Source organism: Epinephelus fuscoguttatus, linkage group LG6, assembly GCF_011397635.1.
Source record: "Epinephelus fuscoguttatus linkage group LG6, E.fuscoguttatus.final_Chr_v1".
NCBI lineage: Eukaryota > Metazoa > Chordata > Actinopteri > Perciformes > Serranidae > Epinephelus > Epinephelus fuscoguttatus.
The window spans coordinates 31968823-31996727 of NC_064757.1; the positions used below are offsets into that span (position 1 = coordinate 31968823).

The 27905-nt window shown below is 39.8% G+C and overlaps 1 protein-coding gene across 2 annotated transcripts; it reads left to right on the forward strand.

The window, feature by feature from the left end:
* The first annotated feature begins 402 nt into the window (after nucleotides 1–402).
* septin5a (septin 5a) lies at nucleotides 403–27905 on the forward strand. Of its 2 annotated transcripts, XM_049578135.1 has the most exons (12): nucleotides 403–547; nucleotides 689–702; nucleotides 20754–20844; nucleotides 20990–21076; nucleotides 21762–21885; nucleotides 22055–22189; nucleotides 22418–22535; nucleotides 22622–22723; nucleotides 24816–24912; nucleotides 24996–25131; nucleotides 25278–25380; nucleotides 27665–27905. In XM_049578135.1, the coding sequence occupies exons 1-12, from the start codon at nucleotides 502–504 to the stop codon at nucleotides 27725–27727; spliced, it is 1116 nt and encodes a 371-aa protein (XP_049434092.1). In that variant the 5' UTR covers nucleotides 403–501; the 3' UTR covers nucleotides 27728–27905. The 2 variants fall into 2 exon arrangements, with proteins under 2 accessions (XP_049434092.1, XP_049434091.1); XM_049578134.1 differs by lacking the exons at nucleotides 403–547; nucleotides 689–702 and adding an exon at nucleotides 17743–18133.

Consider the following 27905-nt stretch of genomic DNA (forward strand, 5'->3'; position numbering starts at 1 on the left):
ACCCTTAAATACTGTGAGCTATGGCAAAAGTCTTTAGGGTGTTATAAAGTAAAATAGTAACAATTGGCAAAGGTAACTTTGAAGCTGGAGAAAGGTAAGTAACTGTTTGTGTCACATTCTTTTTTTATAGCAGGTGTTGACCTATGATTGTTGGCAAAATAATTGATATTAATGTTAGTATTGAGACTTATTTTCAATGATTTATCTTTGAAACAAATAAGCACTGCCAGCTTTTTTGGCTGCTATTTCTTACTTGATACTGTGTCAAATAAACTCATTTTAGTGTTTGGACCCTAACCCCCTCGTGGCATCCCTGTAGGACCCCTTGCTTGTATGAAACTCTAGTGTGACTGGCTGAGTGTGTGTGGAGGAGGAGGAGGGGCTTTCATCTGTCAGCTCTGCCCGCCCTCCTGCTGTCTGTCCGGGGTTTGGAGGCGAGGCGAGGGGCCGCTTTCTGTGAGCCGTCGCTTCGGTGAAAATCGAGGGAGGAGAGCGGTCAACATGACGAGCAACATCAGGTACAAAAGCCGGATCCCGGTGAAAACAGGTGAGCTCGGTTTCAGCATTTCAATCACAGACAAGTGTTTTATTGAGAATCAATAACTGCTTCATGTTTCTGTTTCCCTGGGCGTCGCTCTGCATCCCTGCACCTGCGCTTCCTCCTCATCCATCCTGTTACGGCCATCAGAGGATAGCATAGAGGTAAGAGACATCATTTTTATCTATTTATTTTCGGGGTTTTTTTTTAGTGATGTTGAGAATGCATTTTCAGTAGATGCGTTTTCAGATTATAGCCTCGCATTGGACGGTGTCCATTGCATCATCAGCAGCAGCAATATTTACGTTTCAGATCGCACATTTTGGATTTTTTCCCGATGTGCTCGTTTCAGTTTTATATACGTAAGATGCTCTTAGGGCAGCCATGCCATCACAGGCTGAGCTGTGATCAGCAGACTGACAGGCGATGGGGGGTTAGGTTTCATTTTTAGAAGCATATGTGGAGCAGGCCGGCGTCACAAGAGGCGAGCTGCCAACATGGTACCCAAAAGGCAGCATCCATCCTCTCCATCCTCCCCTCTCCTCACCAGATTTATTAGTTATTACCGTGCATTAAGTCCACCGATGGGCTGACCTAATTGTCAACGTCACATCAGCACGACTTGCGATTACAGTGGCTGCTGCTGGCTGCCTTCGGTGAACCCTTCCCGACCATTGTTCAGCTCAGAAACACAGCTGCCACATGAGCCTGCAGGGGAGGTCGCATCTCTGCTGACCCTGGGCCTTTCTCCTCCTCCCCCTCCCTCTCTTCCTCTTGGCATATAGTGTCTGATGACAGCAGAGGAGTATTTGCACGTGCTGAGTGTGCAGGATGATTCAGCAAACCTGAATGTGAATGGATTTAAAATAGTGTCCATCAACAGCATGATTCATGTGAGTGTGAGACACCAAAAGTCTAGATATCTGAGAAATAAGAGATGAAAAAGAGGAGAATAATTTAGAATCTAGTCATACCAGTAACCTTAAAGCTGAAAATGCCTCAATAGGCATTGTAAATACTCATCAACATAACACCCATGGCATGTTTTATGTCTATACTGCACAATCATTTATTCTACAGCAGCTAGTTTATTAGATACACCGAACTAGAAGTAACACAGTCTAATACAACAACCCTGCAATAAATCCTGCATTACTGAAGGCTATAATGTTGCATTAAACTGAGAGGTGATGTTAAGTTAACTCTTGTTTATATCCTCCTGAAACTCTGCGTCCTCCTCCTTGGGTTTACTTAACCTTATACTTAATTCTACTTAACTTAAACCTGTTGTCCTCATCTAGTGTTAGAGCACAATATACTACTCCATGTAAAATTAAGATGGCAGCCATTTCTGCCAAGTCAATCTGCAGCCGATCCCGACACAAACGTGGACAAAATTTGATCATACTGTTGAGCAACTTAAGTCATACTTCAGGCAAGAATGAGAAAGAATTTTACTTTCAAAACTTCAAAACATGCTCCTGTTCCAACTTTTTTTGGAAAGGGTCTCAGACATCTGATTTACAGTGAGTGTATATTTACAAAAAACAATAAAGTTTATCAGTTTGGACATTAGATATCATTCTGAAAGCGCCCAGTAGCTCACCTGGTAGAGCAGGCCACCCATGTACTAAGGATATGTCCTTGCCACAGCAGCCGCGGGTCCTTTGCTGCATGTCATCCCCTCTCTCCCCTTTCTCTCTGAAGCTGTCCTAACAAATAAAGGCAAAAAGGCAAAAGAAATTCTAAAGAAAACTTGTCTTTGTACTGTATTCAATTGAATATAGGTCAAAAAGGATTTCCACTACTTTCCACTGCTGGTATTATAGTCAAACATAGAAGTTATTTTACACAAAAGCATCTGTTGAATGACAGAAATGTAGTGCTATGTTTTGCGGAGAAACTTCTAACAGTTTGGCTGCTACTTCTTGAACAATTATCTCCTCACTCTGTTGTATTAAGTATTTTCTTTGTCATAGAAATGGTTCCCATCTTTATGTTTGTTCAGTATTTAGTCTTCTCTTTGCCATTTGTCCTTCTTACTGCTGGCAGATATACTGTAAGCTGGTCAGGTTGTAGACAGATTTGCCCTCTCTCAAAAATTCACAGTTGGACCAAATCCAGTAGTTGAAATGATTGTGATCACATGGTATCACCGCTGCAGCACACACACACACACACACACACACACACACACACACACACACACACACACGCTTATGAGTGGATTGCTGGAAACCTGGATTAGTATGATTGTTGCAGGGTGATGATGCGCTTACAGATGAGGTGTTTACAGTTTGGGCTGAAGCAGTGAAAATAACCTAAAATTACAATCAAACTGTTGTAAATATTCATCCACTGCTGAACAAGCAGTGATTCACTCCTGCTCAGTACTTAGCTTACTACAGTTTTTACACCATGTGAGTTTTGCTTCTTGGCTTTCAGCCGCTCTTCACTCCCACATACTCTACCGCATCTGACCCTGTTGGGCACTTTGAGAAAAATATCTCATATTCTGGATCATCCAGGCTGTGGAGGAGGACTAAAAAAAACTAGTAGTGCTCAGTGTGACTGACTGAGATTATAACTGCTGGAAGACTCATAACTAATAATCAATCCTAAATCAATATTCTCAGAACAGTCCCCTCCCTTCTCCTCTTCCTCTTTCCACGCCTTACTCCCTCACAATGCTCTGAGCGCTCCCGCCACTTCCTTTGCTGTGATATTACGTTGCCAGGCAACAGTCTTTTTTTAATCTGTTTGCATCACTTCTGTGATACGAAGTGAGCGGATGATACCATCTGACCTACCCACAATCCCGTGCTGTGATTACTCTGTGTGGGTGGGTATTCGCTGAGCATTTTTTCATCACAGATCAGAAACTGAAATCACAATCACAGCTTTATTATTAACAGCTAGAGGAGATGTGTCACCTTGATACAGTGAAGCATACACAGATCAAAAGAAGTATGAGCCACATTCAGAATAATATGGTCAATGGTTAATGTTGTGATGTCACGTTCAGATATTTCCAGGGCAACTACAATCATTTAAGAAAGAATTCGATTACAGTAGATCCAGAAATTTCTCCTGTGACTGGAGCCCCAGCAGAACAGATTTTAACACAGCCACCAGTACACTTAGTGTTTACTTAATATTTTATATTTTGTGCTTTATTTAGTTATAGTGAGTCAATGTAACTTTTACTGAATAACGGACACTGTAGCCACAAGTGACAACTACGAGATATGTTTACATAGCAGAGGTGGGTTCTTTGTTTTGAAAGTCACAAGTCAAGTCCCAAATAATGCACTCCTCACCAAATATAATGTCATTTTAACAACAGAATAATAATAAATTAAATTTATAAAAATCCTGATTTTTTTTTTTTTTTATTTGTACTGATTTGTTAAAACATTTGTTGGATGATGTTGCTTTGCCATTTATAATTATCAACCTGAACATTTTTCATACTGCAATGTGCTTTTTGTTGACCACAGTGTAGTTTTTGTACGCAAACAAAATTATCTTTGGTATTATTTTTTCCAGTTGGTGCTCAGTAAGGTGACGCTAGTTCTTCATAGTTCTGGATGCTGTTGGATCAGTTCAAAAAAGTGGATCCGGGGAATTAGGTGCCGACTTGCTGGGAATTAATAGCATTAATGTTAGTTGATTCAGGAATTGAGGGGATATTAATTGATTCATGGCACACTTTTTAAATTACATGCTTTTTAAGTTGGTGCTTGGGGGAAGGTAACAAGTATTTAAAAGTCAAAAGGCTCAAGTACAAGTGAAGTCATGTGTCATTGTGTAAGTCCAAGTCAAGATGCCATGTTTTTTTATTTTGACTTGGGTCCACACTTCAGTCACCTCATGTAACAGTAGCACAAGTAGAAAAAAGCCAACATAAGCTGCTGATCACACAAAACAAAGAAATATATATATGAACAAAATTCACTCAAAAACAAACAAACCCGGGACTGCCTTTGAAAGTCCAAAGTTGCTGATGTAACAGTGTGAGATTTAAGGATACCACTTTCTTATCGGTTTTCGGTCATTTAAGTGGGAATAGACAAGTTTTTTTTACCTATCATTATGAAGTAAATATTTATTGTACAATGTAATGGCTTTAGAATAATGACACTATCTGCGTTAAGACTGGTGTCCTTTAAGCCTTGCTTTCACAACACAAGTCTGTCTGCCACCAGGTATGATCTCCTGGGAAAATTAAAGCTCAATGTACAACACAAACAAGGTGCGTCAACCATTTCGCAACCAAAACAGGAAGAGAATAGCACTATCGTTTCTCCCAGCAGCTATCGGTAGCTATCTCCGGTTACCGAAGAGTATCAATCTTCTTTCCGTAACTATCCCCAGTAGCAGAAATGGTGGGCAGTGAATTAACTGAAGAAACCGTGGAAAACAATGTAGTGTGTCCTGTGCTGTTGATAGTTTCTAGGCTCTGAGGAAAACGGAAAGAGATCTGGTTGTCTTTGTGACAGTGGCGCCAACAATAATACCACTTGGAAACACTGATAAGTTTGCTGTTTCCACTCTAATAACAAAAATGTTAAGGTTGCCAGGTTGTGGAAAATTTCTGGGTGATATTTATCCTCACACAGTGAGATACTTTCTCTGTCTTTGTAGCTCTGTTGTTCATCAGATAGACGCATCAGTTAACCTCTGACCTTCTGGAGAAGTGTGCAGAGCCTCTACACCAAAATCCTTTTATGAACAAGATATTAAAGATATAAAATAAAAAGACTGTATGGGTTGTTATAAAAAATAAATGTATTATTAACCTCCTGAGACCCTGTGTCTTCATATGAGGACATCACATTTTGGATTTACTTGACCCTATTCTTCATTTTACTCAATGTAGACCTGCTGTCCTTCATCATGGACACTTTTCGTGCTATCTAGTGGTAGTAAGAGCACAATACACTAATCCATATAAAAACATGATGTCAGCCATTTCTGCCAAGTCAGTCTGCAGCCGATCCCGACACAAAAGTGGACAAAGTCCAAATCCTAATTTTACAAAACATTTTGTAGCTGAAACTTGTTTATTTATGATTAATGATGTTTGTATCTTAATATGATTTGACCAATTTTAGCAACAGTAACAAAATAAGACACTGTTAATTAGGAAGTACTCATCTGAGGACATTGGGACTTTATTATCGTTGACAATGTTTAGGTTGTTATCAGGTCCTACTGATCCCAAATAGCTAGGAGAAACTAAAAATGCATACCAAACAAAAGTTCAGGTCTCAGGAGGTTAATATGTTTTATTACAGATGCAGTACTAACTGTTGCTGTTGCCTCAAATAGTGAGAAACCGGTTATTATCACTGACTTATTAACATCTTTAACCGCAGTGGTGACGGCTAATTAGAAAGTGAGACACCCTTCCTTAATGACTTAATGACTCAACAGCCAGAGAGATTATCCTCAAGTAACGAGTTGCAGATTACAAACTCTTTATAAAGCGTGCATTAATAGAAAGTGGTAAAGGTAACTGTGAGGAAACATCACACCTTGTTGTCTCCCTGACTGAGATGTTACGACTGTCACATTACGTACGATGACTCCTCCCTCGAGCACTGAGCAGATGTTGAGTCAGATGCATTTGCATCCGTTCACATGTGTCACTTCACTTTCAGACACACTCCACCCTCCTCTCCCTCGCTCCCTCTCTGTCTATAAACAAACTCCCTCTCGCTGTCACAGATGGGACCCTCACCGGCTCCCAGTGTGGACCAGCTGCAGAGCAGGAATGGGTGTATCTTGGGGGGGTTGGGTGGGGTATTGAAACTGGGATTTGAACCCCCTGTGGCTACGGCTTTTCAGCAGAAAAGAAAAATTGTAAGAGGAGAAGGAGAGAGACGCTGATCCAATAAGTTTTGAACTTCTTCTTCAATGACTATTTAATGAATTAGTTTCCTTTTTTTCCTGTAAGTAGCTTTAAGGAAAAATTTTCTTATTCTGCACTGCCTGACAGCATCACATTTTCTGTATCATCAGGGAGACCGAGGGTCCTTAAAAAGTCTTAAAATGTCTTAAATACACACTAATAAAAGGCCTTAAAAAGTGTTAAATTACTTTAAACTGGTAGATGGACTTGCATTTGTATAGCACCTTTCTAGTCTTCCCACCTCTAAAAGCGTTTTCACACTACATGCCACAGCAACCCATTCACACACACACACAATCATACACGTGTGGCCAAGACTACAATACAAGATGGCACCTGCCACTTGGATAAACATTCACACGACAACATGCTCACTGGAGGGTGCCAGGTATTGAACTGCTGATCTTTCGCTTAGATGACAATCTGCTCAACCTCCCAACATCCGCCCCAGATATCGGATTTCAAATTGGATGGGTCTTGGTGTTTTTTAGTTAGGTCACTGCGAACATTTTTGACAATGACACTACAGGAAAAATCATTTTGAAAAGAAACAAAATTCCGTGGCCTGTATGCGCACAGTTCCCCTATTTTTACCTTTGTAGCCAGTCTGCTTTTTTTTTTCTTTTTTTTTTTTTCTTTTATCTTGAACTGACATCAGTGTGTTTATGTGGAAAGAGTATATTTTCTCTTTTGGCGTGCATTTCCATCACAAGTTTGTTCTTAAATTTGATTTAAGGTGGTCTTAAAAAGTCTTAAATTTAGCCTGATTTTACCTGTAGACACCCTGATCGTTGAAGCTATGTCATGTTTACAGAGTGAAATATTCAAACCCAAGACAGTGAGTCTTCACCATAATTTAAACTTAAGTTCTGTGGGTATAAAATGTTTGTGATAATAATAATTCTATTTATATAGCACCTTTAAATGAAGTGCTTTAAAATAAAAACACTAATTAATATAAAACAATGCAAAAAACATATATTAAACAGGATGAAATAGCATAAAAAGTAACAATAAATAATGATAACTGGCCTACTGACAGGTTTCTGCATGCCTAAGATACTTTTTACACAAAGAGCACACACTGGAAATGCAAGAAACACATAAGAATGCACTAAAGCAAGAATTCATTGATGTAGGATAAAGCAGCTTTTGTCATCTTGTGTGAGTTTCTGCCTCTACAAGTTTTCTTTGGAGTGTTTCCCCTCGGTGACAGTCGTCAGTCTGGTTCTTGTTCAGGTGTTTGAGACGTTTGTGCCCCGCAGTGTGTTCCCTACAGTGTTCACGTGCACATACTTCCATTTTGTCATGCTGCAAACATGCATGCAATGATCCAGCAGAGCGTGAGTGGCGCTTTGTGTCTTATCTTGTACCTGAAGCAGCTCACCTCCTTCTCTTCAGTGGGTTTTATACGTCACACTGCAGTGCTCATGTTCATGTCATGTTCGGCTGTGCATTTCAAGAAGCTTTTAGAAAGTAACTGGAGGCTGACCCACATAGAGAGATTCTTTGAAAAAATCTTTTCAAGTATTTTTGTTGGCCTTGATATGTTTGGGATTAAGTTCTTTGGAAATAAGGATCAGCGGTCTGAGCAGTAATCCAATGAAACCAATGAAGAGAATTAAGATTATTTCATAACCGTTCTCTGGGTGATTGTAAACTGCAAAAATAATCTGAATTCTATTTTTAATCGATCATGTGCAAAGTTCGTTTTTGACCAGAAAACACTGAAGTTTTTCATTAACTTCCTGTAAAGCAAGTTACTCCATATTTTTCTTGAGCTTGACAGTTTATTCTTGACCCAAGAGACAACTCAGTGTCCACCTATTAACTTGTTCTGGAGCTTTTGACCTCATCACATGTCGGCAAAGATTCTCAGTAGGGCTGGGCGGTATACCGGTTCGTACCAAACACCGGTATTTATTTTCATTATGATATGAATGTTTCATATACCGCAATACCGGTGAATAGCCCAAACAACATCCAGACCGTGCGCGGCGGGAAAGTGTTTCAGCGGGGACCCATTTCACCTCTGCACACCACAGGCGCCCTTGAGCAGGTGAGAGTGAGAGCATATAGAAAAGTTTAGAGGCGAGAATGGCTGCCGGAGAGAGTCCTGAAAGCAAAGCAACTGTACACGATGACCCAGAAGAACTCATACCAAAAAGAGCAGTGTTCCCCTATATGCAACTCCTCAAACAGGAGTAAATGGTGCATTTGTTGTGGACAATTTTTAGCTGTGGATTGATATACATTTGGTGTACTAGCAGATATTTCTGGCAACAGGACAGTGTATGTGGGATTGCAACCCTGTCGCCAGGAAAATAGTGGCATTGTACGTCTCTGCAATGTTTTTATGTAGCGGATACGTTGAAACTTTGTGTCTCAACAATGCTGTGGTTAATATGTGGTTATGTTTAGGCACAAAAACAAATTGGTTATGGTTAGGAAAAGATGTTCTGGCCTTAAATACCTAGTTTTGGGGGTGTTTTCGTAGTAAAATTAGCTGCTTTTCATTGCACTATCTCCACTGGAAAAACAGCCACGGGTTGCTACAAAACACCCACGTTTGGGCACTAAAAAGCTGCGGGAAACACAGAGACAGGTCTCCAGTAAACATCTAGTTTTGTAGTTTGTTGGTTACAAACTGCAAACTGCATCTTGGCAGGGATCACACCTAGGTGTCATGCTAATGGCGAGTTGTGTTTTTTAATAGTTTTTGGACGACCATGGAGCTCTACCACACAGAGGAATAGGATGTGTTAGGTTTAAACTACATAGATGATACTTATTAGTAGGATCAGTTCATTGCTGTTGATTTATCCTAGAAGTATCAGATGTTGTGTTCTAGTTGTGTTGTATTTTTGTTTTGCATAACTTCCAACCTTTGAAAAAATTGCTTTCCCGTAACATTTAGCTGACTGGATCCCTCTGCTAAAGGTTCAGGGATAACAAATGCTCATACCAGTCAAGGTTACAGCCATGCTCCCACAAGTGTCCATTGTCATTGAATAGGCGGATACTAAAGCTGGGCTATGATGGCTGAAGTGTCCTTCAGTGAGGCAATTTTATTGTTGCCTGAGCAATTACATGCTGTCAGATTAGCATGTTAAAGAACCAAGTGCACGCAGGCCTTTGCATCTCCAAGGAGAGAAAACAGAGGAGGGAGGAGGTCAGGGGCCTCAGGGTCCATTTATGTTGTTTTTGTACCCCTTCTGCTTCTGTCTTACCCGCCGTTACCTCTCCTATCTCCTCTTATCTCTCACTCTTACCCTCTCTCGCCTCACCCGCTGGTGGACAGGCAACAAATTAAGTTGAAGCAGTCGGGGTTAATGGTGTGAACGTGTCAGCTGGACGGCTGCAACATGCAGAGAAGTCGTCAGTAAAGGTCACTGCTCTTCACTGCTGCATCACAGGCCGTCCGGCTGCTTTAAGCCGGGAACACATTACACCATTTTAAGCCCAGTTTTGAGCACTATAGGACAGAGATGATGCAATTTCAAGATCACTGTGAGTCTGCATCGGTCAGAGCAGGGGTGGAAAGTACCACTAGTAATTCCTCTTTCACATCGATTTTTGAGAAGCTGTTGTAGAGTAGATTGCTGTTATGGTGTTACATAGAATATTCAATTTAATTATTCTTTTTTCCTGTTGTAGAAAATCTTTAAAGTGGGAAAGAAAAAAAACAAACAAAGTTTCTCTTTTTGTGACGAAAAGTTGAATTCTTAAACAATATAATCCACCTTTGCCTAAGTTAATACACCAAGGGGGCTTTGCTACTATAACCAGAGATGGTTTAAAAACAAAGCAGCACAATGTCCTGTATCTGTGTCACGTGTGTTTAGCCACTGCCCCCCTCCTTAAGGAGACTAGCAGCAATCTTGAGTTTATTCATTGCAAGAGAAGTGAACGTGAGCACAGATTATGACCGATTCTTTCGCCTCATAGTCAACAAAGTAAATATTGGACCCATATTTTACAAGCCACATACCTGTATTTGTCTCAGCATCTCACTCTTGAGGATTTGTCAACAACTGATATGATCTTGCACTGTGTTGAGATCAGATATGAAGGTAGCAGACAAACATAAGAATGAGGAGCAAACGTTAAATTTATGCAGTATTTAGTGTTGTATTCTTTCTGTATCATTGGCACAGCAATGTGTTATCTTTTGTTATAGAGCATCTTTGGTCTGGTACCACCAATACTTTGCCTAATGTTTGCAAACTTTAGATAGATTGTTGTATAACTGTCAGTTTGCTGTAAAACTATACTATGTTCCCTACGTGGAATACTCTGTCACATTACATTTTAGTGTTTACCATTATTCTTTAAAAGCTCCATAAATCACATAGAGTTCTCCACAGAATTGCATTCTTATCACAGACAGACAGTTTGAAAATAAACTACAGTTATTGCATTTTTTGTTCTACCCATCTTCTTCCTTGTGTAAACCTGGTGCCTACATTACACCACAATGCAACTCTTAACATGTAAAATTTGTGGTGGAGTTCTCCTTTCAGAGAAGCTTTCTCATACAGACAAGACAGTCACCACTTTAGAGAGTATCACTATACTGGAGAGCGGTTAGTTGTTGTCATGTTAAAATATTTAGGATATTTAGGATAATAAGTAAGAAACTTGAAAAGAAGCTCGAACACTTGTTTTAAGGTTTAAGTTATGCCATGATACCTCAACCTCAATCCTTTACACACTGGCATGCATGAAAAATAGGACACGTCATCATGGATACTCCACAGACGTTATCTTGTACAAACACGATGATGATGAGTCTTTTTTATGGTCAGTCAGGATTTAAGCCTTAAGTTTTAAGTCTTCTTCAGCCTGACTGTGTGTCCGTTGTGGTGTCTCATCACTGAAGCCTCTTGACAGTGTTTGGCAGCAGGGAATGATGGGTACGCTATTGGATCAGACTCATTTGGATTAGGTTTTATACATGTGTGTGTGTGTGTGTGTGTGTGAGTGTGTATCCTGGCAGTAGAGCTGACTGCTGCGGCCTTTTGAGAGTCGTTTCCTTAAAGGCCACGGCTTTGTATGACTGAGAGGAAGAAGGCAAATGCTGCCTGCTGATTGAGTGGCTGATCTCTGGATCTGTGCCTCTGCAGTACCGTCCAACATATTGACTGACTGACAAACAAACAAACAGACAGAGTCATTGTGCATTTATACACTAAAATAATAATCAGTGAGGAAGTCTCTTCTTGTATTTGTTGTAAAGAGCCAAAAACAGCATAAATCGTCAAACATGTTGTCATCCAAATGACAGACAGTTGGCAGATGATGAAGCTTTGCATTAGAAATTTTGTTTGAAAGTATAACAAGTTTTACAACAAGCTTCCAAAACAGTAAACACAAAGTGCATTCAGTCCTCAAAATGGACGGACAGTGTAGAACAGCAACAACTTAGAAAATCTATTAAAGGTATAGTATGCAGTAGGGGTGTCCATATAATCGTTCACGGTAATACCAGTATCATTTTTAATGATATGAAAAATTCATGTAGTGATACCCACAATATTTTGACCTGTGACACGTTTTCGTCATACTGTTACCCTCGGCAACAACAAGCATGACGGAAAGTGAAATTATTGTAGACTCTGCAATGGTTACAAAAAGAGGAGCAGCTTCAGTACTGTGGAATAAACTGTGTAGTAGTTATGGTAGCATAACAGCCTGTCACAGGTTACAGCGTGATGAATTTTTTTTTTTTGTACCATTTTCTGATCTTTTGTATACAATGAACATATTATTTGACACAGAACATAACCATTACTTGCAACAGTGGTTTCAAAGTACTATAAAGAAAAGACAGAGAAAAAAAATAATAAAGCAAGATGATGTCGGGCTCAGTGGCTCAGTGAGTAGAGCGAGCGTCCTATATACAATTTCTGCCTGTGGCCCTTTGCTGCATGTCATTCCCTCTTTCTTCCCCTTTCATTCTTAATACTGTCCTGTCTAATATGGCAAAAACCATGAAAATAATATTTTTAAACAAGACAATGTCTAAAAACATGCACACAAAGTGAACAAACCACAACATACGGAATAAGTATGCGAATGCCAAGACACCAAGTGCATTTGAAGATGTGTTGGATTTTTTTTCATCTCCAGTTCCAGGCTCAAAAACCACTTCTGCCCCTGAACTCCACAAATCACCCCCCACCCAAATAATATAACATGCAATAATATCTTCATAAGGTGCAATGACATTTGGCACAATGTACAAATAGTAGCTTCTGATATGTCACTTTTCTATATCACTTAATCCAGTTTTTATCTTTCTTTGTTATCATTTGTCTGTATGGCAAGTTTGTGTGTGTGTGTGTGTGTGTGTGTGTGTGTGTGTGTGTGGGTGGATGGGTGGGTGCATGTGTGGAGCGTGAATGTACTGTTTTAGAGCTGCACAGCAAATTTTATTGGAGAATGTGCAATGACAATAAAGGCATTCTGTTTTATTTTTAAGTTGCCCCCTCACAGCCTGCTGCCCTGCTGCCCGTTATTAGTCCTGAGTCATGGTTTGTCCTTAACATCCCTCTGCACCTGCCCTACACTCTACCTTCCCTCTCTCTGTGTTTGATCAGCTGGAAGAGGCCCAAAGAGGCGACGCCGAGTCGCAACTTTGATAACTTTGTCAGTCCACAACTGTCTGTCTTCTCCTATTTTACAGTACAAATGTATAACAGCAACTATGACAATTTCTAGCAAGTTTTCAACCTTTTCGTCTAGTTCAAGCAATGATAGACTGAGGTCAGTAAGGGCTTGTTATAAGGTCTATTTTATTTTCATTTATTCCCCTTTCACAAGAGGAAGGAGAAAATAAAGTGCAAATAAGACAAAAACAAAAAATCTGTCCACATTAAAAATGCATAAACGAAAGATTAATGAATTTATATAGATAATTCAAAATGGGTTCAGGCTTCTCCTTCTCAAACCTGCCTATAACCTCTAAATTAAGTGTACTTTGTCCTTTCTGGACAATTTCCCTCCCTATGGATTTTTTTTTCTGTAAAGCGTCTTTGAGTATCCTGAAAAGTGCTATATAAATCCCATGTATTATTATTATGAAGACAGGACAAAGGGAACAAGGACAGAGGGAAAACAAGGGAGACAGAGCATCATATACATAAATATGTGGATGCCTATATATACAGTTGCATCTTTTTCTTAAGTGTTTTAGGAAACCATCCAAGTTCTTTTGGCCACTGAGTGAAAACAATGAACTAAAAATAGCTAAATGAGAGAATAAGCCTTGAGCTACATCTTTACACCTGTCACATACAGTTTCATGATACTAATGTGCAGATTTTACTTTATTTAAGAGGGAAATAGACAAGTTTTCATTATAAAGTAAATGTTTTTTTTTTTAAGATTATTTTTGTTGGCTTTTTGCCTTTAATGACAGGACAGTGAGTGAAAGGGGGAGACAGAGAAAGAGTGGGGACTGACATGCTGCAAAGGGCCACGAGCTGGATTCGAATCCACAGCCGCTGCAGCAAGGTGATGCCTCTGTATATGGGGCGCCAGCACTATCCACTACGCAACCGACACCCCATTATAAAGTAAATGTTGATTGCACAATGTAATGGCTGTAGAATAATGACACCATCAGCGTTAATATTGGTTCATCAAAAGCCTTGCTTTCACTACGCAGTTCTGTCTGCCAGTTGGTACAATCTTCAGGTAAAATGAAGGCTTGATTAACAGCACAAAGTAAGGGTGTCAACCATTGCACAACCCAAAGAGTCTAAAGTTTACGGTCTATCCTAAATTTGCAAACATTAGTCTTCAGGGCCCTCTATCTGAAATATTTTCATTTGAACCCTTAACCATGATTTTTCTTCTAACCCTAACAAAGAAGTCCCTGTCTGGTAGAAAGCCATGAAAGCACGTTCCTCCCAACAGGCTTTTGTTTTCCCCAATAGCTATCAGTAGCTATCCCCAGTTACCAAGGGGTATCAGTGTAAGTTCTTTGCAGTCACTATCCTCAGATGGTGGAGCGACCGAAGCAGCTGTGTGAAACAAATTGCAGTTTGTCCTGTGTTCTTTTTAGTTGCTCGGCTCCGAGGAACAGAAAGCGATCTGGTTGTCTTTGCCACAGCAGCGCCGACAATAATACCAATTTGAAGCATTAGGGGTAAAAGTTTAAAAGTTGTCCGTTTCCACTATAAAGTTGAAAAATATCAGGATAACTTTCAGCTGTTTAAATTTGTATCTACGGATTGTAACCCACTTCTGTGATCTAAATAGCCCCTTATTCCAAATCTCATTTGGTACCTCAACATTTAACCCAGGAGTTTTTACCTGAGAGGAGAACGCAGCTACAAAAACTTGACATAAAGTGTCTGGAGTGAGGGTGTGTATGAAAACGAATGTACAAGACACAACTTTTTGGCTTCACTTGATGTTTTATTGAGCATAATGCGGAATTTGCAAGTAACAAAAGAAGTGTGACTGGCTAAGATTATATTTAGTGTGTCTTTCTGGTCGTATGTGAGAGAAAGGGACAGCTGGCCACTGAGAAAGACTGAAGGTGGGGGGTTCAGCTGGGGGGCTTTTGTAATACCATTTCAAGACATCTGTTCTTTTCTTCTATTCAGATTGACCCTCCCACCCCCCTCTCCACACACTAACACACTTTCATGTCCACAATGATCTAAAGTCTTCATCTAGCATCTCTGAACTAAAGTTTGCATCAGCACCACGGTGGCTCAGAGTGTTTGTCCCCCTCAGGAGACGTCAGCGAGCTCAGACCGTGAAGTGTTATATTAGAGTTGAGTCCTCTGTCGCCCTCCGGTGGTGTGGAGTAAGACTGTCACATCCTGTACGTGGCATCACCGCGGGGTGTGCCGACTTTGGGGAAAGAAAAGAGAGAAAAAAAAGGTTTTTATTTCAAAGCGCATTTGAGCTCTGCTACCCACATCATGTATGAGCTGGACACACCCACACACACACACACACACACACACACACACACCACCGTCACATCTGGAAGCAATCGGCTGCAACCTCTGCCATGAATTGTACCTCATTCACCTCTATACACACAGACGCGCGCACACACACACACACACACACACACACACACACACACACTGACACATACAAACACGGCACCACAGATATTTGCTACAAGAAACAGATTGATTAATATAGAACATGTGACATATGTGAACTAACATCAATATTAAAAGAGGAGTTTGATATTTAAGGAAATATGTTTAGTTGCTTTGCTGCTGAGAGTTGGATAAGAAGATTGATACCATTCATACTGTACAGTAAATATGTGTAAAGCTTACTAATTATCGCATTATATTTTCTTTAAAACAAGATTTTAGTGAGTTTCAGACGTGCTGTGGATTTTGTTACTTAGAGCCAGTTTTCCCTCTGTTTCCACTCTTTGTGCTAAGCTAGCTAACAACCTGCCGGCTGTAGCTTCATATTTAGTCCACAGACATGAGAGTGGTATCAGTTTCTCATGTAATATGCTGCAGGGAATAAGAATGTTTGAGGCTATGTGGATTTGCAGATAAATATCAAAATAGCCTCAACAATAAGTAAAAATTTATGCTAAGTATGATAAGCAGTGTCCACCTTGGGCCCCTCATCGCATTTCAGATATTTACAGATATTTAGGAGTTGTTGGCAAGTCCACCAAAGATTAAAGAAAAACTCAAGAGATTAATACAGATTTGTATATCAGAACTGCTTTTTTTTTTCTTTTTTTGTCTTTCATTAGAGCCCGGTCTCACTCTGAAGTTGTCGAAATCCTAATAAGCTAACATTAGCCACCCTACAGTCCCTCTGCCTGAGATGTATTTTCATATGGCAGCTATAGTGGCTCAACTTAGGCCAGCACCGGGTGTTACAGCATGTAAAGGCAGCAACAGAAAGTTTGCTGATCCGGCGGAGAGTCGGAGCTTTAGTTTGCACTGGCTGGATTTGTGTTGCGGTGGCGGCTGACAGGATCACTTTCTGGGGCTGCTGCTCATTCTCCTCCCAGTGAGTTGGTCTGTTGCAGTGGGAGTGAGGCAGTGTTAGCTAAATAAACATGAACTTGAATTAGCTGCAGACTTGAGTCTTTAGCTCCAGTTAGCAGAAGGCCAAACCATCAGCAACATTTTGCTCTCCATTTCTGAAACACTTTGGCGATATTGACACGTGTTTTGTTTCATTTATTGTGAGACTCTCCTCTAGATAAGTCCATCCTTATTTATTGCTTTGCAGTGCAGGACTCTCTGCCGTTAAGGCTTTCACTGAAAAGATGTACATGCACATCTCCATTTGTAGAACAGCCAATAGAAACGCCCTCTCTCTGAAATGACCTATGATTGGCCAGAGTCTGTTTTCACAGGCTAGATTTTCTAAAGCCTTAAAAAAATAGGGCCAAGAGGAGGTGCAGAAGTCTTGTTTTCTCTCAGACCACTTGAATTACAATATGCTGAAAGTTTACTATGGGATTTTTGCTCAGTGACGAGCTTTACTCATCTCCCCACCCCTCAGATTGATCATGTGACCCTTTGGAGGGGCCTGATCCCTAAGTTAGGCCAAGATTAAACGTCCTAACTTTAATGCAGTTGTTTAAACGACCAGCTACAACAGTGAAGAGCTACTTATGAATTTATGCATTAGTATTAAGAAGCGAGCTGTGTAATTAATATATCTGTCACAGGCCATTTTTTGCAGAATTAGTACTTTTAATTTGATGTTTTAGTTACGTTTTGCTTTTGATAATTCTGTGGTTTGACTCGAGCAGGACTTTTACTTGCAATGGAGTAATTTCATGTTATTTTATTGGCGCTTTACTTAAGTAATGGATCTGAGTACTAAAAAATAGTACCCTTGGCCTAAGGCGCTCACTAAGAACCACTGGTCTAGATGATGCTGAGCAGCCTTTGTTCAGTACACAGACACACACACACACACACACACACACACACATGGACTGACAAGTTAATTTACTTGATAATCTGATAAGCTCACTCCACAGGCCTGTACTTGCAGTGTGTGTCTTGATCTGCTGTTTGTTCTGCAGCTTTTGTCACTCTCAAGTTCAAACTAGTTCTTTCTTTTATCTACACTTTCTGTCTGTTCCCTCTCTGTCTGCCTTTCCTTGGTGGTCATTTCTCTCAGAGTTTTAGAGCTGGGGGAGGGAGTACAGGCCGAATGAATGAGTTTCTTTTAGACGTTTGCTTCTTCCATCCCTCCCTTGTTTCCTCCCTCAAATTGCCACTTCTCTCTTACTCCCTCTCTCCGTTTCCCTCCCTCACAGTGAGAATTCCTCCGTACCTGTCTGAACAGGGAGCGTTGGAGTCGCTGTAGGGCAGAGGAAAGAAAGAAATATAAGGAAAAGAAAGGGAATCAAGAGAAGGAAAGTAGGAGGAACAAAAGGCACATATTTAAAGAGCACAGACAGGGAGGAGGTGTGTTAGAGACAATTTGGGAACGGACACAGAGTGAGAGACGAGTTTATCAGAATCTCAAGGCTTCAGATTTTGCTTTTATTCCCACCTCCCTGCTGAGCTGTTTTTCAACTTTCTGAGACCCGTGGCTATTTTGGTCTGTCAGTGTTGGAGCGGTTTGGGATGGATGCCATCATGCTGCAAGAAAAACTGGTGGAACGGCTGCTGTGCCCACGAGTGAGAACAGCCAGGCAGAAGGTAAAAAAAGTTGGATTTCTAGGAGAAAATGGGCAAAACAATAGACAAAAAGAGTGGAGAAATATCAGAAAAATTCAAAATACAATGAAAAGTAAAGACACAGAGTTCAGGGAAACTTTATAAACGAGGAGTCCTAACACATGTGGAGTCAGTGCCAGCATCTTTTGGTGTTAGCTCTGCTCTTCTGCTGAGGTGTGTGACAGATTTACTTTGTTTTTATGACTACTCACTGATTTATCTAAAGCCTTCCTCATTCTGACTCCTCTGGCTTCCTGAAGAGCGTGTCTGCCATGCACTGATTGCACCACCAGTGTTTTTTTGTGTGTTTTTTTCTCAATGTGATCCTCACCCGAGGGGGCTGTCGGAAATGCCTATGACAAGTTATGACAGCTTATAAGGACTCTGACTGTTTGTTTGGCTCATGTGTTTGCAGAGCGCAAAAAGAGCTTTTCAGGTCCCTTGAATGTAGCTTCTGTCTGTGCGTGAATGCTCTTGATGGGCCTCGAGTGTGTATTTATATCTACACATGTCAACGCGTACTGTCGGGTGAAGATGACGCTCTGCCAGATGCAGCAGAGAAAACCTGCAGGACTGAGAGCCACTGTGTGACACAGTGAGCGACTGGTATCCTGTGGCTCTCTTTGTGTGTTTCTGTGAGAGTTTTAATGGAAAATCTGAGGCGCTGATTTATTCTCAGCTGCTCACAGAGGAATGTTGTGCACGTGTTTTTCCATGCAGTTGTAGATTTTCTGTCTGTTGTGGTCATTTTTTATTGCATCTGACGCTGCCAGATACTTTTTGTTTTCACATTAGAAACCCTCTGAGCGCTCTCACAGCTATTTGGTGTCTGCTTCTATTTTTAAGCTGTTGGTTTTTGATCTTTTATTGTTGAGCTCAAACAATTAGTTCATTATTCAATGAGCTGAATGGAAGAAAAACTTTTTCTGAGTATCAGTTAATTGTTTGAATCATTTTTTAAGGAAAAATGCAAAATAATCTCTGGTTATAGTTTCTCAAATGATAGAATTTTTTACTTTTGTTTTCATTTTAAGTTAAAGTCCATAGTCTTGGCATCAAAACATACTTTCAAAAGTAAAGGACTCATCATGGAGAATGAAGCATTTGAGAATAATATATAGACTATTATATGAATTCTAATGTTGTCTTAACCTGTAAAGATCTTCATAATGTATTTGTTGATCACGTATCATTTATCTGAATTATGGAATTAACTAGTATCTAAAGTTATCAATAACTGTAGTGGGGTAAAAAGTTCAATATTTGACTGTGAAATATAGAAAAGTAGATGTAGTACAGTACTTCCAGTAAATGTGTGTTGTTGCCTTCCATCACTTGTCTTTTGTGATGGTAAACTAGATATTTTTGACTTTGGACTGCTGGTTGAACAAATAAGCATTTTCAAGACATCACTTTTGGCTTTAAGAATCTATAACATTCATCTTTGTTTTTTGTTATGCCTCGTGCTGGTGATACCAGTGGCTGTAAGTAGTGTGTTTTCAGGTTGTCTGTCCGGCTGTCCATCTGTCCCATTCCCCTGAACACGATTTCTCAATAACACCATGAGGAAGATTCTTCAAATTTTGCACAAATTTCCAGTGGTCTCAACGACAAATTGATTAGTGTTTAGTGGTCAACGGTCAAGGATTTTGTGATCTAATCTTTGTCATTTTCATGGAGGCAATATCTCAACAAGACCTCCTGGGAATTCATTTAAAATCTGGCACAAATCTCAACACGGATTTAAAGATGAACTGATTCATTTTTGGTGGTCAAAGGTCAATGTCACTGTGACCTTGCATCTGTTTCATTCTCGTGAATGCAACATCTCAAGAACACCTTAATAAAATTTCTTCAAATTTGTTTTTAACATCCACTTTGGCTCAAGGATGTACTGAAGAGAATTTGGTAGTCGAAGGTAAAAGGTTAAGGTCACTGTGACCTCATGAAACATGTTTTTGGCCATAATTCAGGAATTCATACGCTAATTATGACACAATTTCACACAAATGTCGAATAAGATAAAATGATAAAGTAATGACATTTTATATCTGCAAGGTCAAAGGTCAGCTCCACTGTGACATCATAATGTTCTGCAAAAACACTTTTCTGGCCATTACTTAATGTCATATCTCAGGAACAGAAAGGAGACATTTTGTCAGAGACCTGATGACACTACTCTTGGGTGCCCACTCTGAAACTGTATGGGTTGTAAAGATCTTGTGTGCTGCGGGGGGCAATATGTATGTGAAATATCCGTGTTTTCACAGACATGGATTTAAACTGTAACTGCAACTTGACGGTTCACAGAGGCAAAAAAACGCAAAGTGGTCATTCTAGTTTACTTTCAGTCGCCCAACCAATGTTCACTCAGCCAACATTCCAAAACCCAAAGATATTCAATTAACTATCACATGATATAAAGAAAAACAAACAATCATTACAAATGAGATAGTGTAACTCAAGAATATTTGTAGATTTTGCTTGAAAAAATATTAAAACAGTTAATTTTCTGTAGTTCTACGTTATTGAAACATTTACAAAGCATTAATGAATACTGAACACCTCCCTCTTCTTCTTTGTGTGTGTTTTTCTGTCCCAGGAGAAACAGTATGTGGGTTTTGCAACTCTGCCCAACCAGGTCCATAGGAAGTCTGTGAAGAAAGGCTTCGATTTCACGCTGATGGTTGCAGGTCAGTTTGTAGCTGAAGATACAGCTGAAGGTGTACCTAATAAACCAGCATCTTAATTTGTCTGGATTTATTTCAGATTAGATTCACACTCACTGTGACCATCTGTGTGTCTGTGTCTGTGTCTGTGTCTGTGTCTGTGCTGCAGGAGAGTCTGGTATGGGTAAATCCACCCTGGTCAACAGCCTGTTCCTCACAGACCTCTACAAAGACAGGAAGTTACTGAATGCGGAAGGTGAGTCTTTATGCTATTTATTTTCTCTCTGTATCAGTCATAATGAACATGCTGCCCTGCTGTTTATATAAACCAGAACACCATCTGTCTTACATTTAAAGACAGACCGTTCATCTCCAAATCAAAAATACATATTTTTCCACTTACCTGTGGTGCTATTTATCACTTTAGATTGTTATGGTGGAGTTGCAGAGTGTTGCAGATATTGGCCGTAGGTATGTCTGCCTTCTCTCCAATATAAAAGAATTAGTCACTCGGCTTGTAGTGCACAAATCTCCGAACAATACAAAAAATACATTTGACCTCATTGTGAGCAGTTTTATGTAGGAACTATTTTCTTTCTACGGAACTACACTCACGCTTTGAGCTCCATAAGCCAAACGCCATCTAGTTCCATTATGTTGGAGAGAAGGCAGACATCTCTAAGGCTGATATCTCCAACACTTGGCAACTCACACTAAAACAATATGGAGTGATAAATAGCACTAGAGCTAGAACTAATAGCATTAGACAGTCTGTCTAATCTGACTGTTTTCATGTTTGTTCAAGAGTCTTATCTTTTGATGTCAAATGACTTTGTAAAGCAGCTTTGTTAATAGTTGAATAATGTCCATCAATCATGCCATTATCACTTAAAGCTTAAAAAACCCCACTCCATCTTCCTCTCTGTATCGATGCTCTGCAGAGCGCATCAACCAAACTGTGGAGATCATCAAACACACTGTAGACATAGAGGAGAAAGGAGTCAAGCTCAAGCTGACCATCGTTGACACACCGGGGTTCGGAGACGCTGTCAACAACAACGAATGGTGAGCTGGAAAACCTGCTGCTGTGACACGTGCCTGTTTCAGCCTGAACATTTGAATTCACAGTGTCTGGAGGAGCTGCTAATGTTGTCTGGGTGTGTGTGTGTGTGTGTGTGTGTGTGTGTGTGTGTGTGTGTGTGTGTGTGTGTGTGTGTGTGTGTGTTTGTCCTAGCTGGAAGCCGATCACAGACTACATAGATCAGCAGTTTGAGCAATACTTCAGGGATGAGAGCGGACTGAACAGAAAGAACATCCAGGACAACAGAGTCCACTGCTGCCTCTACTTCATCCCTCCATTTGGGCACGGGTAATAACACACACACACACACACACACACACACACACTTGACCTCCATGGCAAATTTCAGCCTCCTGGGGTGAAAATTGTGGACGCAAAGGGTGGGGAAATTTTTGTGGAGTGAGCTTTAGAGCTGCTGGTTGCAGCTAAAATAAACAACACCTTGTACTCATCAGTTTAATCTGTTTTTATTTGGAGGACTTCCCTCTCATTCCCACTCTGGATTTCTCTCCGCAGGCTGCGTCCGGTGGATGTTGAGTTCATGAAGGCTCTGCATGAAAAAGTGAACATAATCCCTCTCATTGCAAAAGCTGACTGCCTCACGCCCAACGAGATAAAAAAACTCAAAGACAGAGTGAGTCCCACAACTGCAGCTCTGAGCTGAATTCAGCATGTTTCACTGTATTGAGGTTATTCACCATGTTTCTGATTTATCTACAGATACGAGAGGAAATAGACAAGTTTGGCATCAAAGTGTACCAGTTCCCCGAATGTGACTCCGATGAGGATGAAGAGTTTAAACAACTTGACAAAGAGCTGAAGGTGAGTCAGATTCCTGTGACAGAGTCCAGTTTATTACCTAGTTCACTGTGAGGGTAAGTAACTGAACCTCTGGCCTAGAGCTGCACAATATATTATTTAAAAAAAGAAAAAAATATCATTATAATGTCAAATTGGGCAAAAACACATCACGAAAGACTGTCGTATAAAACTCAGGGATTTTTTTTTTGAGTATTAGTAGAAAACTGCACTTTCAAATGTAACTTACATTCTTTTTTTAATTAGTACCTTTGAGTTCAGGTCAGTCAGTACATCTACATGACATTAGACAATTAAATGGCCTAATCGAGCTATAACTGAAGCTCGACTTAACTGCGCATGTAAACGTCCTGAGTCTTAATTTATACAATAAAAAATGTTGGAAATGATTTCCTTTTACGTTTTAATTCAAGAAGCAATTTCTGTTAAAGCAGTACACTAAAAGCAGCAGAAGGGCAGAATTATGTACATTTTAATATCTGTTTATTTATCTCAAGTAATATCGTGCAGCCCGTCTCTGACCACAAACTGAGGTCATTCCACTTCTGTGGGGTTTACAGGAAAATTTATTTTGTCTGTCTGGGTCGTGCCAGGATTTTAGAGGTACTAGAGAACACACCCTCTCTAAGAAAATAGTGACAAGACACCGAAGGAATGATTTTTAAAATTATATTTGTACCATTTTGTAGTTATATTTTTAAATTTTTATTTTTTTTAATTTTCCTAATGTACAGCTCCAAATGCTGTTTTCAGGTATAAAATGCAGATGCGGAAATAGTAAATCCTTTTTCATTTATTCATTTCTTTATGTAGTTTGTATTCAAATATAAATATCAGAACTTCTTAGGAAAAAAAAATCCACAGGACATGACCATAGACTGTATAAAATAATGGACACAGCTACCATGATGTCACCCACTGGTGTGTGGACTCCTGGTTTGAAGCCTTTGGCATTTCAGCTGTCACAATCTTGATATTTTGGAGCCAGAAGTGACCATATTTGGACGAGAGGGTGGAGCTGTGGAGAAGCGAGTGGTGGATCTGACTCAGACTGTAACGAGGTTTTGTGGACAGCCTGTGACCCAAAGCGACCCACTCTTAAATATGCATAACTTTAAGCTTTAACAAGTGTAAACAACAAAGATACAGTTGTCACGAATCTTGAAATTAGCTATAGAGACCGAAAGTGTTATTTGCACCTGGCTGTAAGCATGTTTATTTCTGCTGTAAAGTTTAACAGGGGTTTCTATGGGTATTGATGCTACTGGAGCCAGCCTCTAGTGGTCATAGGAGGAACTGCAGTTTTTGGCACTTCTTGTATTGGCCTCATTTTTTCAGTCCTGGCAGTTGCTGCTTCAACATGTCCTCAGTGTTCTGAGTGTACACAGCCCTGTTTTCGCATACTCCTTATGGGATGTCCAGCCATCCAGATAATACCAGTTTTATGTGCCAAGATTCTGAGCTAATCTCTTATTCTTCACTGACAGCAGAGAGGAAGTGAAGTTAGTTCAGTTTTTGGTCCTCAGTGCACTGAAAAGTCACATTTGTGAGGCTTAACAGCAACTGGCTTTCTCATGAATGACTTTGTAACAAAGGGAAAGGTGTATGTGCTGATTCTTAGAAAGAGACATGACTTTTTAAAAGATATTTGTGATGCTATGAGAAACACAAACAAATTTCATGTTCAAAATGTTTGGGATGATGGCAGAAACCTCAAAAGATGGACATCTTAAAACCTGGGCACCTAAAACTATCTTCATGACTTGATATCACATTTTCACTGCATACATTTTGATGTAGGATCTAAATAATGACTTTATTACCTGCTGCTTTGCATTGCAACAATTTCAGGAATGGAGCCATTGTTTACGTTGTGACATGAGTTCCCTGATCAGCTGGGAAAATCTGTGTGAGAACAATAAACAACAACATCTCCATGTGTCAGCAGTTACAGTCATGCCTCTCTCAAGCTGCTCGTTTTTTTTTTTGAACACATATAAGTGTGTGAATGTGTGTCAGGGCCCAGTGTGCTCAGTCAGCTTTCCTCCGGATAGATCAGGGTTAAAAAAAACAACCCTCATGTGTCTGTGTGCAGGAGTGCACCCCGTTCGCTGTGATTGGCAGTAACACTGTGGTGGAGGCCCGAGGGCAGAGAGTGAGAGGGAGACTTTACCCCTGGGGCATTGTTGAAGGTATGTTCATAAACCTGTTATTAGACACTGTTCAGATGTCATAACTAAAATTACTTAGTGAATTCACGGTTTTCTTTTCTCAGTGGAGAACCAGTCGCACTGTGACTTTGTGAAACTGAGGAACATGCTGATTCGTTCACACATGCACGACCTCAAAGACGTGACCTGTGACGTCCACTACGAAAACTACAGAGCGCAGTGCATACAGGAGATGACCAGGTTTGTGAAAACATGAGAGAGAGAATGTTTGGTAAACATCTCAAATAACTGCTGATGTTTACAGACTTCAGCACAGATTTGCCTGCTTCACCTCTCCTCCTCCTCCATCTCTTCTTCACCTCCTCCTCCTCCTTCTTCTTCTTCAGTAAATTGGCTCAGGACAACCGTATGGAGAGTCCCATTCCCATCCTGCCGCTGTCCACCCCGGATGTAGAGACTGAGAAACTGATCAAAATGAAAGATGAGGAGGTACTAAGAAACTTTTGCTTTTTGATGTTTCGTGTTTTGATTTTTCATGTATATATTGTAGCTGCGTCATAGGTCTTTGGTAGTGACGGTGTAGTGTTATGTCCCTGTGTCAAAACAAGATGGCATGAAGCATGAAGTTCATTCACCTCTAAGAGATTATTTCATGTAACTTGAATGTAATTTAATGGTCCAACGAGTAACACATAAAGACAAAACAACAACGACTGGCCAGCTCACTCAGTGTAAAAGTCCGTGGTACAAGCAGGCAGTCCAAAAATGCATCCAAGGCACTCTGAATGTAGTTAAAAATTCTTTATTAATACATGGATAACCAACGTGTTTTGACTAGAGAGTCTTCATCATGGTCTTCATCAGTGTGTAACACATGTGGTGTGACTAAAAGGCTGTTACTTGAACTTAATGTCTTAGGCTCATTAAATGTATTTTCTTAAGTTCAGTTCACTTAATAGATTTTAAATTAGAACAGCTAATGAACAGGCTACTTAAGTGAAGGTAGGTAGGTAGTTAGCAGCAGTTAATTTCGAACATGTAAGTAGCAAATAAACAAAATAATCATACAGTAGCAGACAGACATAAAAACATAGGTTACTAAAGGAAGCATGAAAACAACATATAATGATTTGATTTACATGTCCAAAAAGGAGTGGGAGGAAGTAAGTAGGAACTTATTTATTCCCACCCCTTCTCCATAAATTAATAATAGTCAGTTATGTAGCTCCCCAGCAGTATAAAGCTGTACAATAATTAATTCTCCCAGACCTATTCTAATATATTAAATTAATTACCAGTAATAATTATCTTACAGCAAGATATAAATAATTACAAAATACTTTTCTTATATATATACCTTATTCAAAAAAATATTCCCATCTTTATATCCTTATCTAAACATGACAGATGTGTTTTGCTTTGTCAAACTATGTATATGTACACAAACATAAAAGTAAAACAATGCTTCTTCTTCTTTTTACTATAATTATTACATAATGACACATGCATCAATGGTTAGTTATTTATCATATTACCTGATTATAAGGGAAAAACAATAGAAGTCACTATTCATTTAGTAAATACAAAGAAGAAAGCTAAAACAAATGCATAATATAACATTCAATTTAACATCTGACACCGGAGAGAAAAAATATAAGCATAAATATCTAAAAAAAAAAAATAAACACTTATATAACAACACATTCTCACTCCCAGCTCATCAAATACTGATGCTTGGTCAGTGGCCTTATACATCAAAATATTACACACTAGGTGCCCCTCCTGCATCCATTATAGTTGCCTCAGGACAGTGTGTCAATTTATGCTTGTTTCATGCATAGCATTTTTCAAAATAAAGTTGTTTTCACAGGAAATGTACACTTACTGAATGCAATTATAATTAATTATTGTTGGCACTGAAATATAAATGTATACAGAACATATACGGACCTCAATAGCGTGGCTTAAACTGCAAAAATGTTCCAATAAGAACAAGTACATATATATTTGTGTTAAATATTCCAAAAAGAAAGAAAGAAATACACTCAGTCGCCGTTTCAGTCATTAACCTGAACAATTCAAAGCAATTACACATTATTATATGTATATTATATAAGTCAGTTCTCTACATGAATTTAACATAACATGTATATACATTTACATATTGTTGGGACAGTGGTGCAGTGGTTAGCATTGTCGCCTCACAGCAAGAGGGTTCCAGGGTTGGGGGAGCCCTTCTGTGCGGAGTTTGCATGTTCTCCCAGTGTCAGCGTGGGTTTTCTCCGGGTACTCCGGCTTCCTCCCACAGTCCAAAGACATGCAGGTTAATTGGTGACTCTAAATTGTCTGTAGGTGTGAATGTGAGTGTGAATGGTTGTCTGTCTCTATGTTGTCAGCCCTGTGATAGTCTGGTGACCTGTCCAGGGTGTACAGTGCCTTGCCTCTCACACCCTCTATAATACCATTGTGAATCCAGTCTGATAGCAGATTCTACCATGTCTTTGGAGTCCATTAAGACATATGATTTAGGTCTAAAATCCAACTTTTCATTAATAATGCCCTGAATGAAATCCTGTATTTAGTGCCAGTATTTCTAAATTATTAATAATCCTAGCAGCCTCCTATTAGAATCCCTGCGACATTTCTAAATCCACAGCAGTGATTATTATCTTTAAGCTAGAGTCAGTATGATATCTATTTTAGGATTAAGCCCACACCAGCTAGCTTCAGGATATATGTATGAATTTAAGCAAACGTTCCTCTCTGTCCGCAGCTGAAGAGGATGCAGGAGATGCTGAACAAGATGCAGCAGCAGATGCACGACAAAGACCAGTGATGTCCTCCTGGTCTGCAGCGCCTCCTGCTGTTTCCCCCCTGAATGACAGTGAGACCTTCAGACATTGAACATGGATATCATGTGTTAGTGGCGACTCTGGCTGTACATTTACCCTCAGTTTGGTGCTTTGTATAGTTTGTCTGCCTGGACGGTTGTTTGTCAGAGCTTTTTTTTTTTT

Bases quoted from the DNA above. Each gene is read 5' to 3' on its own strand.
- septin5a (XM_049578134.1), top strand. From the start codon at position 18,059: ATGGATGCCATCATGCTGCAAGAAAAACTGGTGGAACGGCTGCTGTGC. The intron at 22,536-22,621 runs GTGAGTCCCACA...ATTTATCTACAG, and splicing joins TAAAAAAACTCAAAGACAGA to ATACGAGAGGAAATAGACAA. The intron at 25,381-27,664 runs GTACTAAGAAAC...CTCTGTCCGCAG, and splicing joins TCAAAATGAAAGATGAGGAG to CTGAAGAGGATGCAGGAGAT.